The sequence below is a fragment of the Motacilla alba genome, chromosome 22 (assembly GCF_015832195.1).
Source record: "Motacilla alba alba isolate MOTALB_02 chromosome 22, Motacilla_alba_V1.0_pri, whole genome shotgun sequence".
Taxonomy (NCBI): domain Eukaryota; kingdom Metazoa; phylum Chordata; class Aves; order Passeriformes; family Motacillidae; genus Motacilla; species Motacilla alba.
The window spans coordinates 4,508,585-4,527,347 of NC_052037.1; the positions used below are offsets into that span (position 1 = coordinate 4,508,585).

The 18,763-nt window shown below is 53.2% G+C and overlaps 1 protein-coding gene across 2 annotated transcripts in view; it reads right to left on the reverse strand.

The window, feature by feature from the left end:
• The window catches only part of UNC5D (unc-5 netrin receptor D), a 97,075-nt gene extending 84,150 nt beyond the window's left edge, over positions 1–12,925 (reverse strand). For both annotated transcript variants that reach the window (XM_038160388.1, XM_038160387.1), the window contains exon 1: positions 12,605–12,925. In XM_038160388.1, coding sequence (XP_038016316.1) covers positions 12,605–12,683 — 79 coding nt within the window. In that variant the 5' untranslated portion in view covers positions 12,684–12,925. The remainder of the gene's footprint in view (positions 1–12,604) is intronic.
• Between the last annotated feature and the right edge of the window lie 5,838 nt (positions 12,926–18,763).

Genomic DNA, 18,763 nt, shown 5'->3' on the forward strand with positions numbered 1-18,763 from the left:
GGGGAAGGGAAAGGGGAAGGGAAAGGGGAAGGGAAAGGGGAAGGGAAAGGGGAAGGGAAAGGGGAAGGGAAAGGGGAAGGGAAAGGGGAAGGGAAAGGGGAAGGGAAAGGGGAAGGGAAAGGTTTGTTTGGAGCACGTGGGTTACTGGGCTCTCCAGGCACTGAAGCAGACTTCCCCAGTCCCGGTGTACATGGAATTATCCCTCTCAATTCGCTCTCTGCCTCTGGCCTGGGCAATTGGCAGAGGGACAAAGGCAGGAGCAGACACTCAGAAATGAAGAGGCACCTCGAGCAGACTCCGATCTCCTCAGCAGCGCCAAGTGCCCACTCCAGGACCCAAAGCCAAGGGTTTAAACGAACTGGAAATTGCTGCTTGCTGGGAAACTCCTGACCCAGGTGAGACAGATTCCTCCAGGATGCATTCAGGAGTCCAAACGCATCAAATACCCTCGGCTGAGCTGCTCTTTGAGTTGTTTTCCAGGCTGTTTCTCCCAGGCTGCTGACCCGAGAATTCCCTTTCAGTGGGGACAAAGGGGAGGGAAAAGCTCTGCAGCCACAGCAGAGCACCAAGAGAGGGCAAACACCGGCGCAGGCAGAGAGACAGCAGCGAGAGGAATGCAAAGGTGCAAGGCATTAGCCAGAAAGGCTCCAGAAAAATATAAAAATAAAAATTAAAAAAAAAAATTAAACCCAGCAACATTGCCTCAGTGAGGAAACACAAACCCAGCAGCAAATGTTCAAATGAATTTTATATGTGTTGTGTTAGAAAGTGATGCTGTAATAATTTTCTTAAGTAGTGGGTTAAATATAGTTTTAGGTTATAACATAATGTTAAAATAGAAACTATGCTGTGTAAGATACTTTTTTTATAAGAGAGGACTCCGAGATAGCAGCCACAGGATACCTCAGTCCTTCAGAGAAAGAGAATTTATTGCTCCAGGATCAGGAGAAACGAACTTCTTCCTGAAGAAGCTGACACTGACCAGACAGAATCCTTTGTTTGAATGGAATTTCTGCATCATGGATGAGGTGTATAAATATGCAACAGGCTGTTGCTTTTAAGGGTTAATCCTCTGTTAATGTGGGTCTTGTTTTTACTGTCTCGTATTGTCCTAAATCCAAATTGTCCAAATTTTTATTATTCTAATTATATTGCTATTTTTATAACCATTTTATTACTATTAAACTTTTAAAATTCTAAAAACAAATGCTTGGTGTTTTTCACCTGCAGCTTGGGGTTTGGGAGCAGGGGAATGCAGTTTGGGGTTTGGGAACATTGGGGTTTGTGAACAGGGAAAAGGCAATTTGGGGTTTGGGAACATTGTGGTGTGGGAACATTGGGGTTTGGGATCAGGGGAATGCAGTTTGGGGTTTGGGAGCATTGGGATTTGGGATCAGGGGAAATGCAGTTTGGGATCAGGGAAATGCAGTTTGGGGTTTGGGAGCACTGGGGTTTGGGAGCAGGGAAGTGCACTTTGGGGTTTGGGAACAGGGAAGTACAGTTTGGGGGTTAGGAGCATTGCGGTGTGGGAACATTGGGGTTTGGGATCAGGGGAATGCAGTTTGGGGTTTGGGAGCAGGAGAATGCAGTTTGGGATCAGGGAAATGCAGTTTGGGGTTTGGGAGCATTAGGGTTTGGGAGCAGGGAAAAGGCAGTTTGGGGTTTGGGAGCATTGCGGTGTGGGAACATTGGGATTTGGGATCAGGGAAGTGCCCTTTGGGGTCCCCCCTGGCCCTCCCAGCCCTGCAGCTCCTCAGAGCCCACCCCGGGCTGCACCAGGGGAAGCTCCAGTGAAATCCACGCCGGGTTAGAGACAAACCCCGCACGAGGGACGTTTTTATCAGCAAATTCTTTCCCACTGACTCTGGAATTCCTCCCTTATTTGATCCTTTGCTATTAAAGATGTTTTTGTGCCTCGAAGGTGTAAAATCAAGGACTTTGTTTCCAGGCTTCTGGCAAAGCCTCCCTGCCAGAGCTCCAGTCCAGGCGTTCAGAGCAGAGGAAATTTCAGTGCTTCAAGCAGGTTGTTATTTTTTTTAACATCACCATCCATTAACAGAGCTCCGAGACCTAAATATTGATTGCCTTTTGACATGTTATTGATGAAACCACTCTTTCACGCCGTTTATTCCACAGACATTACTCAACTTTAAATTAACGACAACAATTATTTCAATTCTTTAAAATGGAATTATTAGTTAAATTACAAGGAGCGGCAATTTAAATTGTTATGAATAAATAACAATTTAGGAGGTCAACGAGTGTTTTGATTGGTTTGAATTCGTAGGTGCCAAACATCCTCTCAGAGTAACGAGAAGAAAACGGATCCAGATCCAGAGGTGAATTTTCAGACCAGATGTTACCAGGGCAGCTTTTCACTGCTCTGACACTGCCCAGACCCAATCTCATCCCGAATTAAGTAATTGGCTCCTGCTACAGATAAAAGAGGCCTGGACAAGCACTCGATTTCCCCTTTTATCTTCTTTAAGGACAATCATTTGTTCTGCATCCAGAGCTCTGCTCATCCCCCTCGTTCCTCCCACGGCATCGCTGCTGGAATGGGAGCGCGGAGAGAGAAAATAACAACAAACCCAAGAGTTCAGGGCCACAGCAGCTGCAGGAATTGGCATTTCCAGGGCTGAGCTCTGAAAGGTTTTGCTCCTTCTGACCGTCAATAATTGCTCTGCGCTGGCCCAGCAGGTTTTAACCTGAAAACCGCCCGGCTCCAGGGCTGCTGGTGTGTGCAGAGGTTTCTGTGTCTTTTATTGACACAAACCCAGCCCTGGCACAGCTCCTGTGGTAACTCCGACACCCAGCCTGGCCCTGACAAACACCCCGTGAAAATACGGCCGTAAATCACCAAATTGCCATTTCCTGCAGGTTTTACTGCCAGCGCTGCCCGGGAGCTGCCTGGGCTCCTCAGGACACCTTCCAGGTTAAATAAAGAGCAAAAATAAAGAGCTTGCAGAAACGCAGCGTGGCCACCAGCACCCATAAAACATTTTAACTGAGCACTCATTTAAACACAACCTTTGGCACTCCCGGCTCGCTGAAACGCTGCTGGGAAGGCAGATTTAGCCCAGCTTCAGATTTACCTGGTTCCCATTCACCCAGGGAAGCCTCTTGCCTGTTAAAAGTTTTTAAAACCAGACCCAAACCCGCGGCATTTCAACCCAAAGCTTCCATGTTCCTTCTGCATCCGCGAGCCAAAGCCACCCTGTAAAATTGCTTTTTTTGGCACTGATTAATTGGAGGGATTATCTGGAAATGCCACTTGAAAAGAGGAGGGGGAAAGCCAGGAATTGGGGAGGAAAAGGGAATTAAAAAGGAGGAAAAAGGGAATGGGAGCACAGCACAGGAGATGTGACACTTCCATGCCCAGAATGTCCAAGGGCAGCAAAGAAATCGCCTCAAAAACCAACCTGGCAAGGGAAATCTCCAGGAGCAGAAAAACCAGAAAGGAGCAAATATTCCTAAACCCAAAGGCCTGGGGAGGCAGAGAGGGAGATGCAGCCAAAATCTAAACCTGGAAAAGTCCCCTCAGCACTGAGAGCCACTGCTGCCACCCCAAAATGTCATCATAAAACCCAAAGGCAGCAGGGCAACAGCAGCAAAGCGCCAGCCTCGACACAATCCCGGGGCAGAAGCACAAATAAAGGGGGAAAAGGTAAAATTCCAAGGGGGTTTTTCCTGGGGGTTTCGCCATCCCACCCCGAGTCACAGGGAAATGGAATGATCATTATTATTGGAATCATAAGAATATTAGAATAAATTTTAATTATTATTACCATTGTTATTATTAAATATTATTTAATCATTATGTTCTTTAATTTTAATTATTTATTCTAGTTTAAGGACTTTTATTTCTAATTATTTGTGAGGAGAGGGCCCGTTCTGAGTTGTTTCTGGAGGATTCTGAGCTCAGGAGCTGCCTCAGAGGGGTTTGGGCACTGAAGGTTCCCAGCTGCAGGGCCCGTGGTGGCAGCGTGTGACATTTCCAAGCGGCAGCAGAGCCAGAGGCAGGCACAGCGCAGGGACAGTGACAATGATGTCCCGCTTAAGCAGCCTGGGGTTTGTGCCAGCCCAGGGAGGGTGCAGGGCAGAGGTCGTGGCTGATGAAATGCACTGACAGCAGTAATCCAGCGGAAAAAACCTCAATTCACATGCAATTAAATCACTCTAAAGGGAAAAAAAAAAACACAAAAAAACCCCAAAAAACAAACAAAAAAAAACAACCACCAAACCAGCAGGACAGCGCTCTGTGAGCAAACTCCTCTGGAATTCTTTGCCCTCCCTGGAGGAAAATCCTGTTTGGACCTGGAGATCCAGCCCTGAACCTGTCCCTGGCACCCCCCGGGGCCTGCCCGGTCACGCCGGGGGAACTCAGCACGGATGTTCCCAAAGACTTCCCTTAAAACATGAAAAAAGCACCAAAAACCTCCCAGTGCTGCTCAGCCCCTCCTCATGTCCTGAGCAGAGCCCCCAGCCCACCCCAGGTCCCCTTGCTGGGATTCTCCTGCTCCGGAGTCCCTACTTTGGGGTTTTATCCTGCTCCAGAGTCCCTGCTTTGGGGTTTTATCCTGCTCCAGAGTCCCTGCTTTGGGGTTTCTTCCTGCTCCAGAGTCCCTGCTTTGGGGTTTTTTTCCTTCAGGGTTATCCCGTTCCATAGTCTGTGTTTTTGGGTTTTTCCCTGCCAGGTTTTCCTGCTCCAGCATCCCTGGTTTTGAGGTTTTTCCTGTTCCACACTCCCTGTTTTTAGGGTTTTTCCTGACAGTTTTTCCTGTCCCATAGTCCTTGGTTTTGGAGTTTTTCCTGGCAGGATTTCCTGTTCTACAGTCCCTGTTTATGGGGTTTTTCCTGCCACTTTTTCCTGTTCCAGAGCCCCTGGTTTTGGGTTTTTTCCTGTTCCAGAGCCCCTGGTTTTGGGTTTTTTCCTGTTCCAGAGCCCCTGTTCATGGTTTTTTTTCCTGCTGGGTTTTCCTCCTCCATAGTCCCTGGTTTTGGGTCTTTTCCTGCTAGGTTTCCCTCTTTATGGGTTTTTTCTTCCAGGTTTCCTGTTTGGGGTTTTTTCCTGTTCCATAATCCCTGGTTTGGGGTTTTTTCCTGTTCCATAGTCCCTGGTTTGGGGTTTTTTCCTGTTCCATAGTCCCTGGTTTGGGGTTTTTTCCTGTTCCATAGTCCCTGGTTTGGGGTTTTTTCCTGTTCCATAGTCCCTGGTTTTGGGCTTGTTTCCTGTTGGGATTTCCTGTGTATAGGTTTTTTCCTGCCAGGTTTCCCTGTGTTTGGGTTTTTCCTGCCACTTTTTCCCGTTCCAGGGTCCCTGCAGGATTTGCTGCCAGCCCCAGGAGGGTTCTGGGGAACCTTTGAGGGTCTCACGCTGAGGGCAAAGGGGGAAGTCACACCCCAGGGCCCTTTACCCCAAAATTTCCCTCATTCCTGGGGTCGTGCCAGGAATTCTCCTCCCCGAGGAGTGGGAATTTGGACAGCAATGTTTTGGTGGCCACAAACCCCAGCTCCCCCAGAGAAGGAGACCCCCGGCTCCCCCAAGCCCCTCACTCCCATTCCAGCACAGGGAGGGTCCTGCCCACCCACAGCCTGATCCTGCACAGGAAATCTGATTTTAGGCCTTCCAGGAGAGCTCTGGGAACGGGCAGATCCGCCAGAAATAATCCAAATAAAGATTCCTGATGTTTCCCCCACATCCCCCCGGCTCCTGTCCTGGCAGGAATTCGGAGCTCTCACCTTGGGTGGCAAAGGAAGGGCTCTGCTCACGCCAAAGCTTCTGGGGTTTTGGTTTTTGGGGTTTTTTTCCCCCACAAAAAGGATGAAATTAAAATTCTGGGGCTAATTAAAGAGAAGGTGACGGGGTTTAGGCCCCTGGGCAGTCCCTGCCAGCCTTGGGTGTGTTAAAAAGCCACCCTGCAGTCAGTCAGCTGCCGGTGGAAGGAACCTGCAGCAGGCTGGGGTTATTTATTTATCATTCTGAGGGGGTGTGAACAAAGAAAACCCCAAGCTCCAGCACCTGCAGGTGAAGCAGCACTATCGTGCCAATTATCCAAAGCCTAATTAACCACAGAGGATTGCTGTCTGTGCAGCATTCTGGAAATAAAAAAATCTGCTTTTCATCTGGCAAAGCCTCCTGGGGATAACCAAACTTCACTGCCAAGCTCTGACCCGGGCCTGCAGCTGGGGCAGGGAGGGAAACAGGGATGCAAATCCCTGGGAAGGGAGGAAAAGAGGGATACAAACCTCTGGGAAGGGAGGAAAATAAGGATACAAATCCCTGGGAAGGGAGGAAAATAAGGAAACAAATCCCCGGGAAGGGAGGAAAAGAGGGATGCAAATCCCTGGGAAGGGAGGAAAATAAGGATAGAAGCCTCTGGGAAGGGAGGAAAAGAGGGATAGAAACCTCTGGGAAGGGAGGAAAATAGGGATGCAAATCCCTGGAAAGGGAGGAAAATAAGGATACAAATCCCTGGAAAGGGAGGAAAATAAGGATACAAATCCCTGGAAAGGGAGGAAAAGAGGGATAGAAACCTCTGGGAAGGGAGGAAAAGAGGGATACAAACCCCTGGGAAGGGAGGAAAACAGGGATGCAAATCCCCGGGAAGGGAGGAAAAGAGGGATGCAAATCCCCGGGAAGGGAGGAAAAGAGGGATGCAAATCCCCGGGAAGGGAGGAAAAGAGGGGTGCAAACCTCTGGGAAGGGAGGAAAAGAGGGATGCAAATCCCTGGGAAGGGTGGAAAAGAGGGATGCAAACCTCTGGGAAGGGAGGAAAAGAGGGATGCAAATCCCTGGAAAGGGAGGAAAATAAGGATACAAATCCCTGGAAAGGGAGGAAAATAAGGATACAAATCCCTGGAAAGGGAGGAAAAGAGGGATGCAAATCCCTGGGAAGGGAGGAAAAGAGGGATACAAACCTCTGGGAAGGGAGGAAAAGAGGGATGCAAATCCCCGGGAAGGGAGGAAAAGAGGGATGCAAATCCCTGGGAAGGGAGGAAAATAAGGATGCAAATCCCTGGGAAGGGAGGAAAATAAGGATACAAATCCCTGGGAAGGGAGGAAAAGAGGGATGCAAATCCCCGGGAAGGGAGGAAAAGAGGGATGCAAACCTTTGGGAAGGGAGGAAAACAGGGGTACAAACCTCTGGGAAGGGAGGAAAACAGGGGTACAAACCTCTGGGAAGGGAGGAAAACAGGGGTACAAATCCCTGGGAAGGGAGGAAAAGAGGGGTGCAAACCTCTGGGAAGGGAGGAAAAGAGGGATGCAAATCCCTGCACCTTCAGCACTTTCACTGCAAACCAGTGGGAAGAGCCCACGGCTCCATTTGTTGTGCTAATCCTCCAGTTTTAGATAAAATTCTGCTCAAATGCTCCCAAAAAGTCCCTTTTGTTCCCAGCCGAGCCCGTGGCATCAGCAGCTCTCCAGGACTAGTTGGCTCTCACCAAATCTGGCGCAGAGAAGCCTCTGACAGCCTCAGCCCCGACTTCAGCAGGGCTTAAAAAGTTGGTCAAGGGGCCTGAGGAGTGCCATGCTGCTGCCCAGGCGTGCTGAGAATGCCACTAAACAGCACCAGGGCAGACTGGAGCTTCCAAAAAGTGCTTTTTAAACACCAGAGAAGGCAAAGAGTGTTCTCAGGAGCTCCCTTTTGGAGAGCAGGCACTGAGGGAGTTTGTGCTCCTGAAAAGCAGGAATTGGAGTGCTCGGAGCTGCTCCGGGTGTGGAGGAGCAGCTCTGGGGCTTTGCTGGGCCAGGGCCGGGCTGGCACACAGAGAACTCGGATGGCAGCACCCCCAGTGAGAGGCAGCAGCTCTGGCACCTCCAGGTGTGGAATTCATCCTGGCAAAACGGGATTTCTGCTGGGCTCTCTGGGGTTGAGTCAAAGTAGGACAAAAGGCACGTTGGGCCTGTTTGCTAAAAAAACAAACAACAAAAAAACTCCAGTAATTCCAAGCGGTTACTGTGTAATTTCACAGAGGAGAAAAAGTCTTTGCGGAATAATCACGTCTTAAAGAAATCTCACCACAATAATCCTCCCAAATCCTGCTCCCCAGACGTCTGCAGCAGAGGCTTTGCAGCACTCAGGAAGCCACAGCACGAGGTTCCCTAGCTCAGAGAACATTCCCTGCAGGAATGATGCCTCGAGTCCCAGCTTTTCTGTTTTCCACACTCTGGGCTGCTCCAGGGAGCAGCTCTGAGCTTTGTGTAAGGGGTTTGCAAGTTCTCTTCACAGGGTGGGGAGACAAAATAATTCCTGTTCCAGCTGAGACCAAGGACAAGCTCCAGGCCCAAAAAGTGTAAACAATGAGGGCTGGAGAGAGAAAAACCAGCAGGATGGGACTTGATCACCTAAAGCTGTAATTAGATGATTAACTCCAATATGCAAATGGAGCAGAACTTATAAAAGTGACAGACCCCGTGACCAGTTGTGCAAAATTACCCACAGCAGCAGCCAGCAAAAAAAATAAAATAAATTAATCAGGGATGATGATGTCAAAGTGTAATTAAGGGTAATTCCCTGCATGGAAATTCCTAGAAGTATTTGGCACTGAACAATATTGGGCAAGTCACTGGACTTAATAAAAGTCTCTTAATTAAGAACATTTTTGAGTGGTTCAAAAGGCCGTGAAAGGGTGGGTGGGCAGGGGAAGGTGATGGAAACCTTCATCACCTGTGTGCAGGTCAATTCCAGGTCCTCAGGCACCTCTGAACTCTCCAAAAAGTGATTTGTTGGTGGGGGCTGAAGGGACACAGACGCTCCCCACCCCCTGCCCTGAGCCCCACGTGGCACAAGCGGAGCATTAAAAGTATAAATAGAAAATGAAGCATTTCTGTGTTTGAGGCAGATGAATGTGACCATCTGCTCCAGCAGCATCCCAAAGCCTCTGAAACAGCAGCCTCTGGTGTCAACATCCTGCTCCTTCCCTCCACTCCACCTTCAACCAGAAGCAGGGCTAAAAATACAGAAAAGGCACAGCCGGGGGCCCCGAGGCCTCCTTGGCTCTGTAATTTTCCATCTTAGCATAAATCACATTATTTGTGTTTGGAACACACCCTGACAGAGGGTCAGTGCTCTAAGCCAGAGCAGATATTCCTGTCCAAAGCCAGGCCTTGCCACTTTCTCCCTGAATTCTCTCCCAAATTCAGTTCCAGCACAAACACCGCCATAAATGCAGAGAAAATCCAGGACTGAGCAGAACCCCCGACACAATCATTCCAAACCATGCACTCCTTTGCCATCCTGCTCTGCAGAGCCCCCAGACTGCCCGTGGTTTGGAGGAAATCCTTGTTCCAAAGCCCAAAAAGGCAGCAAAGCTCCAGCACCTGCAGCACGCCGGGGTCAGGTGGGGAACGGGCCCCACAGGGCAGCTCCTGAACCCCGAGGGGAGGGAGCTCATTCCCCGGGAGGCTGAAATAAAATAAAAAAAAATGAAATTCAACAATATAAATATTGATGGGGAAGCCCACACGAGGCACTGCAGGGGAGTGGGAGGACAGCTGGGAGCAGAGCGTGCGGTTGTTATTTTAATGAACGCTTCGTCCTAACGAGGCCAAAATACAGAATTGTCTGCACGGAGCAGAGCCAGGAGAGGCTCCAACAGCTCCCAGGTCCTGCCTGGGTTTGTTTATCCCGTGGGGTGGTTATCAACACCCCAGCTGGGCTGTTGGAAACACCTGGAGAGCAGATCAATCAATGCAGGGACGGTATTGATTACCCTGTGCTATTATTGGTATTAGCCTGTGTTGTTATTGATACAGGAGCTGTGCCCTCAGCCGGGGCTGGCACAGCAGAAATGTCCCACCAGGAGCTGCTGAACGTCCCCAAACTGCCCCAAAAGAGCAGAAATGGGCACAGATGAGCAGAAATGGGCACAGCCCAGCAGCAGCCACCCCCGGAGTGGCCCCGGTGGCTCCGGCGCTGCCCCAAATCCCAGCCCCTTTGGGATGAACAGCTGGGGCTGATCCAATCCACAGCACCGAGTGCAGGACAGAAGGGCCGATCGGGGCACCCCAGCGCTGCCCTCACCGCCAGACTCATCCCCACCCCAGCAGAAGTTGCTGGTTTTACCCAGACCCAGCCTTGTTTCTCTGGAGAATTTTTTTATTTCTTTGTCCTGCTGGACAGCACCGCAGCTCTCTGAACAGCAGAGATCAGAGCTTCTCGTGGCCAAAAAAAAACCAAAAAAGGCAATTAAAAACTCCCCAAAAGCGACAGGAACGCTCGGAGATCTCTGCTCCATCGGCTCCCTGCCCACTGAGCCACCCCATTCCTTGGGTGGCTTCGTTTTATAGCACGAAACCGAGCAGGGAAGTGCCAAAAAAAAATGCTCATTTAGCACCAAACCGAACAGGAAAATGCCCAAACGATGCTCGTCTAGCACCAAACCCAACAGGAAAATGCCCAAACCGTGCTCGTTTGGCACCAAACCCAACAGGAAAATGGCCAAACGATGCTCGTTTAGCACCAAAACCCACTCGAATCTCTGATCTGAGGCACAGCTCGGGGCGTGGGGATGCAGCAGGGAATTAACAGAATTCACAGACATCTCCACTCAGAGATGTGCAGCTCAAAATGAGTTTGGAGGCATCAGTGAGATAATAAATATTAGTGACTCTCTCCTCCAGTTACCAGCCTGTCAGGGCAATTTTTTCCTGAAAAAACAAAAGCCCAGAGCTATCCATGTATATTCATTCCAACAGATTTCAAATGCCATGCCAGGGGTTCCTGCAACCGCTCCATTTGTCTTTAATCCCCGCTCAGAACAGAAATCTGAGCACAATCTGTCTCTGAGGCAGCTTTGAGACAACTTCATAAACCAAAACCTCCCAGCTCCGGGCTTGGAGCTCAGTTTAACTGCTCCAGCCAGCGACCACCAGGCAGCACCGCCACCAAAGTGCCCAAAAATCACTGCTCTGCCTCACAACCATGCCCAAAACTCTGCCCCAGCCCAGAACTCGAACCGTCCGACCTGCCGAGTTCCCATTAAAGAGCTGGGATTTGTTGCTTGGCAGCAGCAGAAGCACCCTCCAGCCCCGTGGTCTGAAATTGCAGCTCCTGAGCACACTTCCCCAGAGCAAGAGGTGCCAGAGGTTCCCAGGCAGGAGGCACAGAAGGCGCTGAGCGTCCCCATCACTGATTTAGGCACACGGTTCCCTCTGCAGGCACCGATGCTTCTCCATCAAAGTGTAATAAAACCCAGGAATTCTTATTTTCTATTCTACTCTCGCCATTTGTTTCACTGCCCCCGGAACCGGTGGGGTTCTGGGGGTTGGCTGGGGTTCTTTTTTTCCCCCAAAGCATCCCCAAAAGGGCACATTTTGTCTGATAAATCCTCCCGGCTTTGCCTCTGCTGGAGCCGTAATTCAGAGTGAGGTCCGGGCGGGTGAGGGGGCCAGGGAGGCTCCAGCACCTGTGGCCAGCTGGCACAAGCCCGTGGCTACCTGAGGAAGGCAGAGAGCAGAGCCCATCAATCCCATCCGGAGGGAAATGGAAGCGCAGACACGACGGGCGTGCAAAGGGAGAGCTCGGCTGGCGAGGAAGCCGCGGGGAGCCGCAAAGTCCGATCGCTGCGCTGTGCAGGCAGAGCGTTTGTGCGGAGCATCGCAGAGCTGCGCGCCGCAGCAGGAGCCTTCCTCCGAACGGGAGGACAGAGCTCCGCCCGCACATCCCCGCACCTCCAGCGCCGGGAGCAGCCCGGGCAGCCCCGCCGAGGCTGCGGGACCCCGGGCGGTGAGGGCTGCTGACATCCTCTGGCTGCTGACATCCTCTGGCTGCGTGCCCTGAAGAGGTGACTGCCCTCCGGTGATTTCCCAGCGAAAAGTTAAACAAAATCACAAAACCACACAAAAAAGGGGCCTCGGAGCATCTCCAGTGCCCGTCTGGTAGATGGGAAACAGATCCACCCGCGTGGGCGCATCGGCCGGAGGCACCCGGGGGAGGAGACCGCGCTGCCCGCGGGGTCCCTGAGCCCCCCGGAGCCCGAACCAGACCAGCCCCGGCCCCGCGGGATGCCCGCGGCTGCGGAGCCGCACAGCGCGGAGCGCTCCGTGCGCGGAGCCTGCGGGGATGCGCTGCGCCCCAGGAGCCGAACGGCGGCGACCACCCCGGGATCGCCCCAAGACCACGGTCGGGATCGCCCCGAGACCACCCCGCGACAACGGCCGGGACCCCCAGAGCAGTCCGGCGCCGTCGCCCCCGGCGGTGCGGGTGTTTCTCCGGGAGATGGGATGTGGATGTTCCTCGCAGAGGGAGGATGCGGGTGTTTCTCCCTGCGCTGGGATAGAGGATGTTTTTCCCGGCCCTGGGATGCGGGGGTTCCTCCCGGCGCTGGGATGCGGGATTTCTCCCGGAGGTAGGATGCAGGTTGTGCTCCCGGAGCTGAGATAGCGGATATTTTTCCCAGCTCTGGGATGCGGGATTTCTCCCGGAGCTGGGACAGCGGATGTTTTTCCCGGCGGGTCCCCGCCATCCCCGTGCATCGCGCAGCTCCCGCTCCCCCATCCCCGCTCCGCCATCCTCCGGCGCTCCCCCCGCCCCGGAGCAACCGGTGGGACCCCGCAGCCCACAGTCGCCCTGGGGAGGGCAGGACGAGCCCCGCTTACCTCGCAGCGCGGCCGTCCAGCTGCACAGCCCCAGCAGCAGCAGCAGCAGCCGGTGCAGGCGCGGGGCTCCTCCGCCCATACTGAGCCCGCAGCGCCGAGGATGGAGCCGGGATGGAGCCCCGGGATGCGGAGCCCCGGGATGCGGAGCCGAGCTCCAGCCAGAGAATCAGCCGGGTTTTGGGGGGCTTCTCCCGCTCCTCTCCCCGGCGCTGTCTCGCCGTGGGGCTCCCGGGGCCGCGGCTCTCCGGGGCCGCGGTGCGGGCTCCGCTCCCCGCTCCGGCCGCCGCCGACTCCGGGGCCGCGGCGCGCGCCCGCATCACTAATGAGCCGCCCCTCCCCCCGCAGCCAATTAGGGGCGCGCGGGGCGGGTCCTGCCGGCGGCGCGCGCGCAGGTGCGGGGGGGAGGGGGGGGGGGGGGGGGATGGGGACACGCGACATTCACACCCCCCCCCCCGGCCCTTTCCACCAAAGCAGCGGGGGAGGGGCACCCAGATGAGCTGGGACACGCCCAGGTGAGCTGGGACACGCCCAGATGTACGGGATGGGGACACGCCCAGGTGAGCTGGGACACACCCAGGTGAGCTGGGACACGCCCAGGTGTGCGGGATGCGGACACGCCCAGGTGAGCTGCAACACGCCCAGGTGTGCGGGATAGGGACACGCCCAGGTGAGCTGCGACACACCCAGGTGTGCGGGATGGGGACACGCCCAGGTGAACTGCGACACGCCCAGGTGTGCGGGATGCGGACACGCCCAGGTGAGCTGGGGCACGCCCAGGTGTGCGGGATGCGGACACGCCCAGGTGAGCTGGGACACGCCCAGGTGTGTGGGATGCGGACACGCCCAGGTGAGCTGGGACACGCCCAGGTGTGCGGGATGGGGACACGCCCAGGTGAGCTGGGACACACCCAGGTGAGCTGGGACACGCCCAGGTGTGCGGGATGGGGACACGCCCAGGTGAGCTGGGACACACCCAGGTGAGCTGGGACACACCCAGGTGTGCGGGATAGGGACACGCCCAGGTGATCTGCGACACGCCCAGGTGTGCAGGATGGGGACACGCCCAGGTGAGCTGCGACACGCCCAGGTGTGTGGGATGGGGACACGCCCAGGTGTGCGGGATGTTGACAGACCCAGGTGAGCTGGGACACGCCCAGATGTGTGGGATGCGGACACGCCCAGATGAGCTGGGACACGCCCAGGTGTGCGGGATGGGGACACGGCCAGGTGAGCTGGGGCACGCCCAGGTGTGCGGGATGGGGACACGCCCAGGTGAGCTGGGACACACCCAGGTGTGCGGGATGGGGACACACCCAAGTGTGCTGGGACACGCCAGCCCCATCCCGGGAGAGCCACTGGAAGCAGCCCCGAGGCCAGGCGGTGACACCCAAGCGGTGACACCCAAGCAGTGACAGCCAAGCATGGCCCTGCGCCCTCCCTGCCCCTCTCCACCCTCCCCAGATTGCTCCACCCTCTAAACTCACATGTTTGGGCCCAAACCCCTAAAATCACCTCCCTGTGCCCAGGAACAGCATGAAAAGCCCCCCGAGCCCGCCCACCCTGTTCTGGGCTGTTGTTATCAATATTACAGGGGGCTGTGATCTAAAATTCTGTTTCTTGCCCGCAGCAGCAGTTTCCCTTCCCCAGCTAATTGCACATCGATATTTCTATCACACACCTGATCAGGACACTCCTCAAGGGTCCAAGGCCAGGAACTCCTGGCTCTGCCTGAGTGAAACCAGCACGGCTGCTCTGCTCTGGATGAATCCAGCCAGGGGGAGGCTGGGAAGCAGAGGCAGCACCTGGAGGAGGAATTGCGGCCGTGAAGAACAGCAGCTCTGCCAGGCTCTGCCCTCAGATCCAGCCAGGGCGCAGGATTTGGGGAATTTGTGGTGTTTTCTCTCCAGTGGGCAGAGGGGGAGAGGAAAGGGGCAAAGCCATGGGGAATCTGGTGTGTCAGAGCCGTGTGGGACACAAACCCTGCAGAAACAGGGCAGGGGAAGGCACAAAATGAGACTTCATGCTCAGGAGTAGAGATTCCTTTAGCACAGGGCAGGAACATCGTGGCGCCTGCAGGGAACTCCAGCTGTGGAAGAGGAGCACGGAGGAATTCCTGGCCAAGACAGTGCAGTTTTGCATCCATCCCCCTTTTATTGTGGAAATCAACTCCATTTCCATCACCCTTTTGGAATATAACTCCATTTCCATCAGGGTCTGGCCCAGAGCGGAGCTCAGGGTTCATCCCTCTTTTGGAAATCAACTCCATTTCCACCAGGTGTTGAGCAGAGCTCAGGGCTAATCCCTTTTCTTTTGGAAAGAAACTCCATTTCCATCACCTTTTGGAAAATAACTTCATTTCCATTGGGGCCCAAAGCATGGCTCAGTGCTCACCCCCCTTTTGGAAATCAGCTCCATTTCCATCCTCCTTTTGGAAATCAGCTCCATTTCCATCAGGTGTTGAGCAGAGCTTCGGGCTTATCCCCTTTCCTTTGGAAAGAAACTGCATTTCCATCCTCTTTTTAGAAATCAGCTGTATTTCCTTTCCATGGGGTCCAGGGCAGAGCTCAAGGCTCACCTCCCTTTTGGAAATGAGCTCCATTTCCATCCCCTTTTGGAAATCAATTTCATTTCCATTGGGGCCCAAAGCATAGCTCAGGGTTCATCCCCCTTTTGGAAATCAGCTCCATTTCCACCCCCTTTTGGAAATCAGCTCCATTTCCACCCCCTTTTGGAAATCAGCTCCATTTCCACCCCCTTTTGGAAATCAGCTCCATTTCCATCCTCCTTTTGGAAACCAACTCCATTTCCTCCTGCTTTTGGAAATGAACTCCATTTCCATCCCCATTTCCACCCCCTTTTGGAAATGAGCTCCATTTCCACCCCCTTTTGGAAATCAGCTCCATTTCCAACACCCTTTTGGAAATGAACTCCATTTCCACCCCCATTTCCACCCCTTTTCTGAAATCAGCTCCATTTCCACCCCCTTTCTGAAATCAGCTCCATTTCCATGGGGCCCAGGGCAGAGCTCAGGGCTCATCCCCATCCGCGCCCTCAGCTGCACTGAGCTCGCCCCATTCCAGCCTCCCCAGCCCCAAACCCCCGCTCGTTTCCCAACTTTTGGGGGGCTCAGTCAGCACAAAACGTTTTGCAGTCCGTGCCTGGAAGAGGCTGTGAGAATGCAGCAGGGCTGGTTCCATCTCCTGAAGAGCAGGGCTCAGCACCTGCTCCTCCTGCAGGCTGCCTTTGTGCTGCCTTCAGGAGGAAACAAATAATTAAAGCAAAAGGAATTTGTAAACAGAATTTTAAGAGAGAGGGAAGGGGGAAAAAAATCAATATCTGAGCACATCACTTCAGAAGATTCCTTATTCCCTCGCCAACGTGTGTTTGCCAGGCTCCAGCTCACAACGAGGAGCGGCGCTGCAAAGGCATGGAGCAAATACATGAAAAATACATTTTCTTCAACAGCATTTTAGGTTGTTTCTCTGTGTTTGATGCTGCCAAGTAAATAAAAATAATAATAATAATAATAGTAATAAAATCCCAAACCAAACCAAAACCCACGGAGGGGCAGAGCTGGACAGCTCCATGGGAAAGTTTTCACGTGGCAGAGCATCCTCCCGAGCCTGCCCACGTCAGTGCAGCCACTTCTGCCTCGAGCCCCACTAATTATGGATTTTTGCCTACGCCACGGAGTCTGTGTTTGGTGCTTCAGATAAAAATACCGAGTCCTCAGTTTCTAACGCAGCTCTGATGGGGAAGGAGAGAGCAAAAGTAGAAATAAGGGCAACAGCTGTGGCTTCAATCAGCGCACTTGGAAATGGAAATAAGCAGAATATTCCACAAAAATAAAATCTCGGGGTGAGGCAGCTTCTTGTGAGCTGCAGCTCAAGCTGAAGTTATCCGTCCTTTAGGCTGCTGCAGAATAAACAACAATGCAGAATAAATACAGAAGTGAAGCTCTGTGCACAGCAGGGCACTTCAGTGATTCCAGGAATGGAGGCCGGCTCCACGTTCCACATCTGGAGCCTGCATTTCCTGGAAACTCCGAGCCTGAAGTTTGAGGCGGCTGCATCAAAACCCCACCAAAAAAAAAACAAACCAAAAAGGAGAAAGTTGCTTTGGTTTGGCCTTTCCTGAACACCTTGACCCAGCAGCCACATCCCACCTGGAGAACGCCCCTGGGAGGGGCAGAGAGGATCCAGAATCCTAAATCTCCACCCCACAGGGGCTCCTGAGCTCCTTTTCCCCCATCACAGGTTTGTTCTAGTGCCACCCAGCTGGGCACTGAGGAGCCTCCTGCAATCCTCATTAACTCGCTGAACTTCCCAGCTGCAGAGGAAATCTTCGTGGAGATCATTTTCAATAACCCAGAGAGCTGCAGGCTGAAATAAAAATAAAATAAAATAAAATATAAATCCAGGAGGCTCAGCAGGACGTTCCAGCTGAGCTCGCAAAGGGTCGCTGCTCAAAGCTCTGCAGCCAGGTGAGCTCCGTGTGCTGGCTGTTTGATGGATGCCCTCGGAGCTCCCCACCTGTGCCGTGCCATAAATCAGGATTTCCATCACCTGCGTGTCAGAGAGGGGCTGGGGACGCAGATGAAAGGCAGCTGCCTCCTTCTGCTGCTCCGGCAAATGAGAACATCCCCGCGATGCCACCGAGCCGCGGCTCCGAGCGTGAGCCAGCATAAAAGAGAATAAACGCACCCGAACCATTGATGTTCGTCACGGGGAGCAGCTGCGAGTGTTCACACCTGAGCGACAGGTAAATAATTCAGAGAGAGCAGAATGCCCCCGGCAAGGACAAATCACAGGAATTCCATCTGTGCTGAAGGGCTCCGACCCTGCCCGGCCATCAGGAGCCGTTCTTGGGAGCAATCGTATGGGGATAAAAGTGTTGGGCCCCTCAGGACACCGGGAATACCCCAAGCTGCTGAAATTCAGCTTTTTCCTCCTCTACCCTGGTGTTTGGGACCCTCTCCAGCTGCCCCTGCTGCCCCAAACTCACAGAGGTGGAGGAGCTCAGGATCCTCTGGCATTCACAGAGCACATTCCCTCATCCCTGCCCTGCCCTGCCAGGCTGGGAATAAAAACAGATAGCTCAAAAATTCCCTCATCCCTGCCCTGCCCTGCCAGGCTGGGAATAAAAACAGATAGCTCCAAAATTCCCTCATCCCTGCCCTGCCCTGCCAGGCTGGGAATAAAATCAGATATTGGAGATTAGTTCTGAACACATTCCCTCATCCCTTCCCCATCCAGGATCCTGCCCTGCCAGGTTGGGAATAAAAACAGGTATTGGTGGTTTAGTTCTGAACACATTCCCTCATCCCTGCCCTGTCCAGGATCCGGCTCTGCCAGGCAGGAAATAAAATAAAATGTTGGAGATTAGTTCTGAACACATTCCCTCATCTCTTCCCCATCCAGGATCCCACTCTGGCAGGCTGGGAATAAAAACAGGTATTGGTGGTTTAGTTCTGAACACATTCCCTCATCCCTGCCCCACTCTGCCAGGCTGGGAATAAAATCAGATATTGGAGATTAGCTCTGAACACATTCCCTCCTTTCTTCCCCATCCAGAATCCCACTCTGGCAGGCTGGGAATAAAAACCGGTATTGGTGATTTAGCTCTGAACATATTCCCTCATCCCTGCCCTGTTCTTCCCGGCTGCAATAAAAACACAGATTGGATATTTGGATATTCTGTGCAGCCCTTTCCTCATCCCTGCCCCTGGAATTCCCTCCCCAGCCCAGGATCCCTGTGTCCCCCCAGCCCAGGGGGTTCTGGGCACCCACAGCCTCCTCCTGGGACGTTCTGCCCCTCCCAGGTGACATTCCCACAGCTCACACTGCAGGGTTTCCAAATCCAAAACACAGAATTTTCAAAATTCACGGCACCAAAGAAAAGTTTTATCATTTTCTTCTCCTCTTGTGCCACCTCTCTCTGGCTCACAGGAGTCAGAAGCTGTAAAACCTCTTCCCCACCAGAACACCATTCCAGGTGAGGGCAGAGAACCAGAGAGGGGTCTCAGGGCACCCCTCCCTCCTCTCCTCACAGCTGGGCTGTCCTGGAGGCGTTTCCATGGATGTAGCCCCACATTTCCCTTCACAGAGAAAAGCAAGGCACACCTTCCCAAGAATAGTCCTGGGTTTCACATTCTCTGAA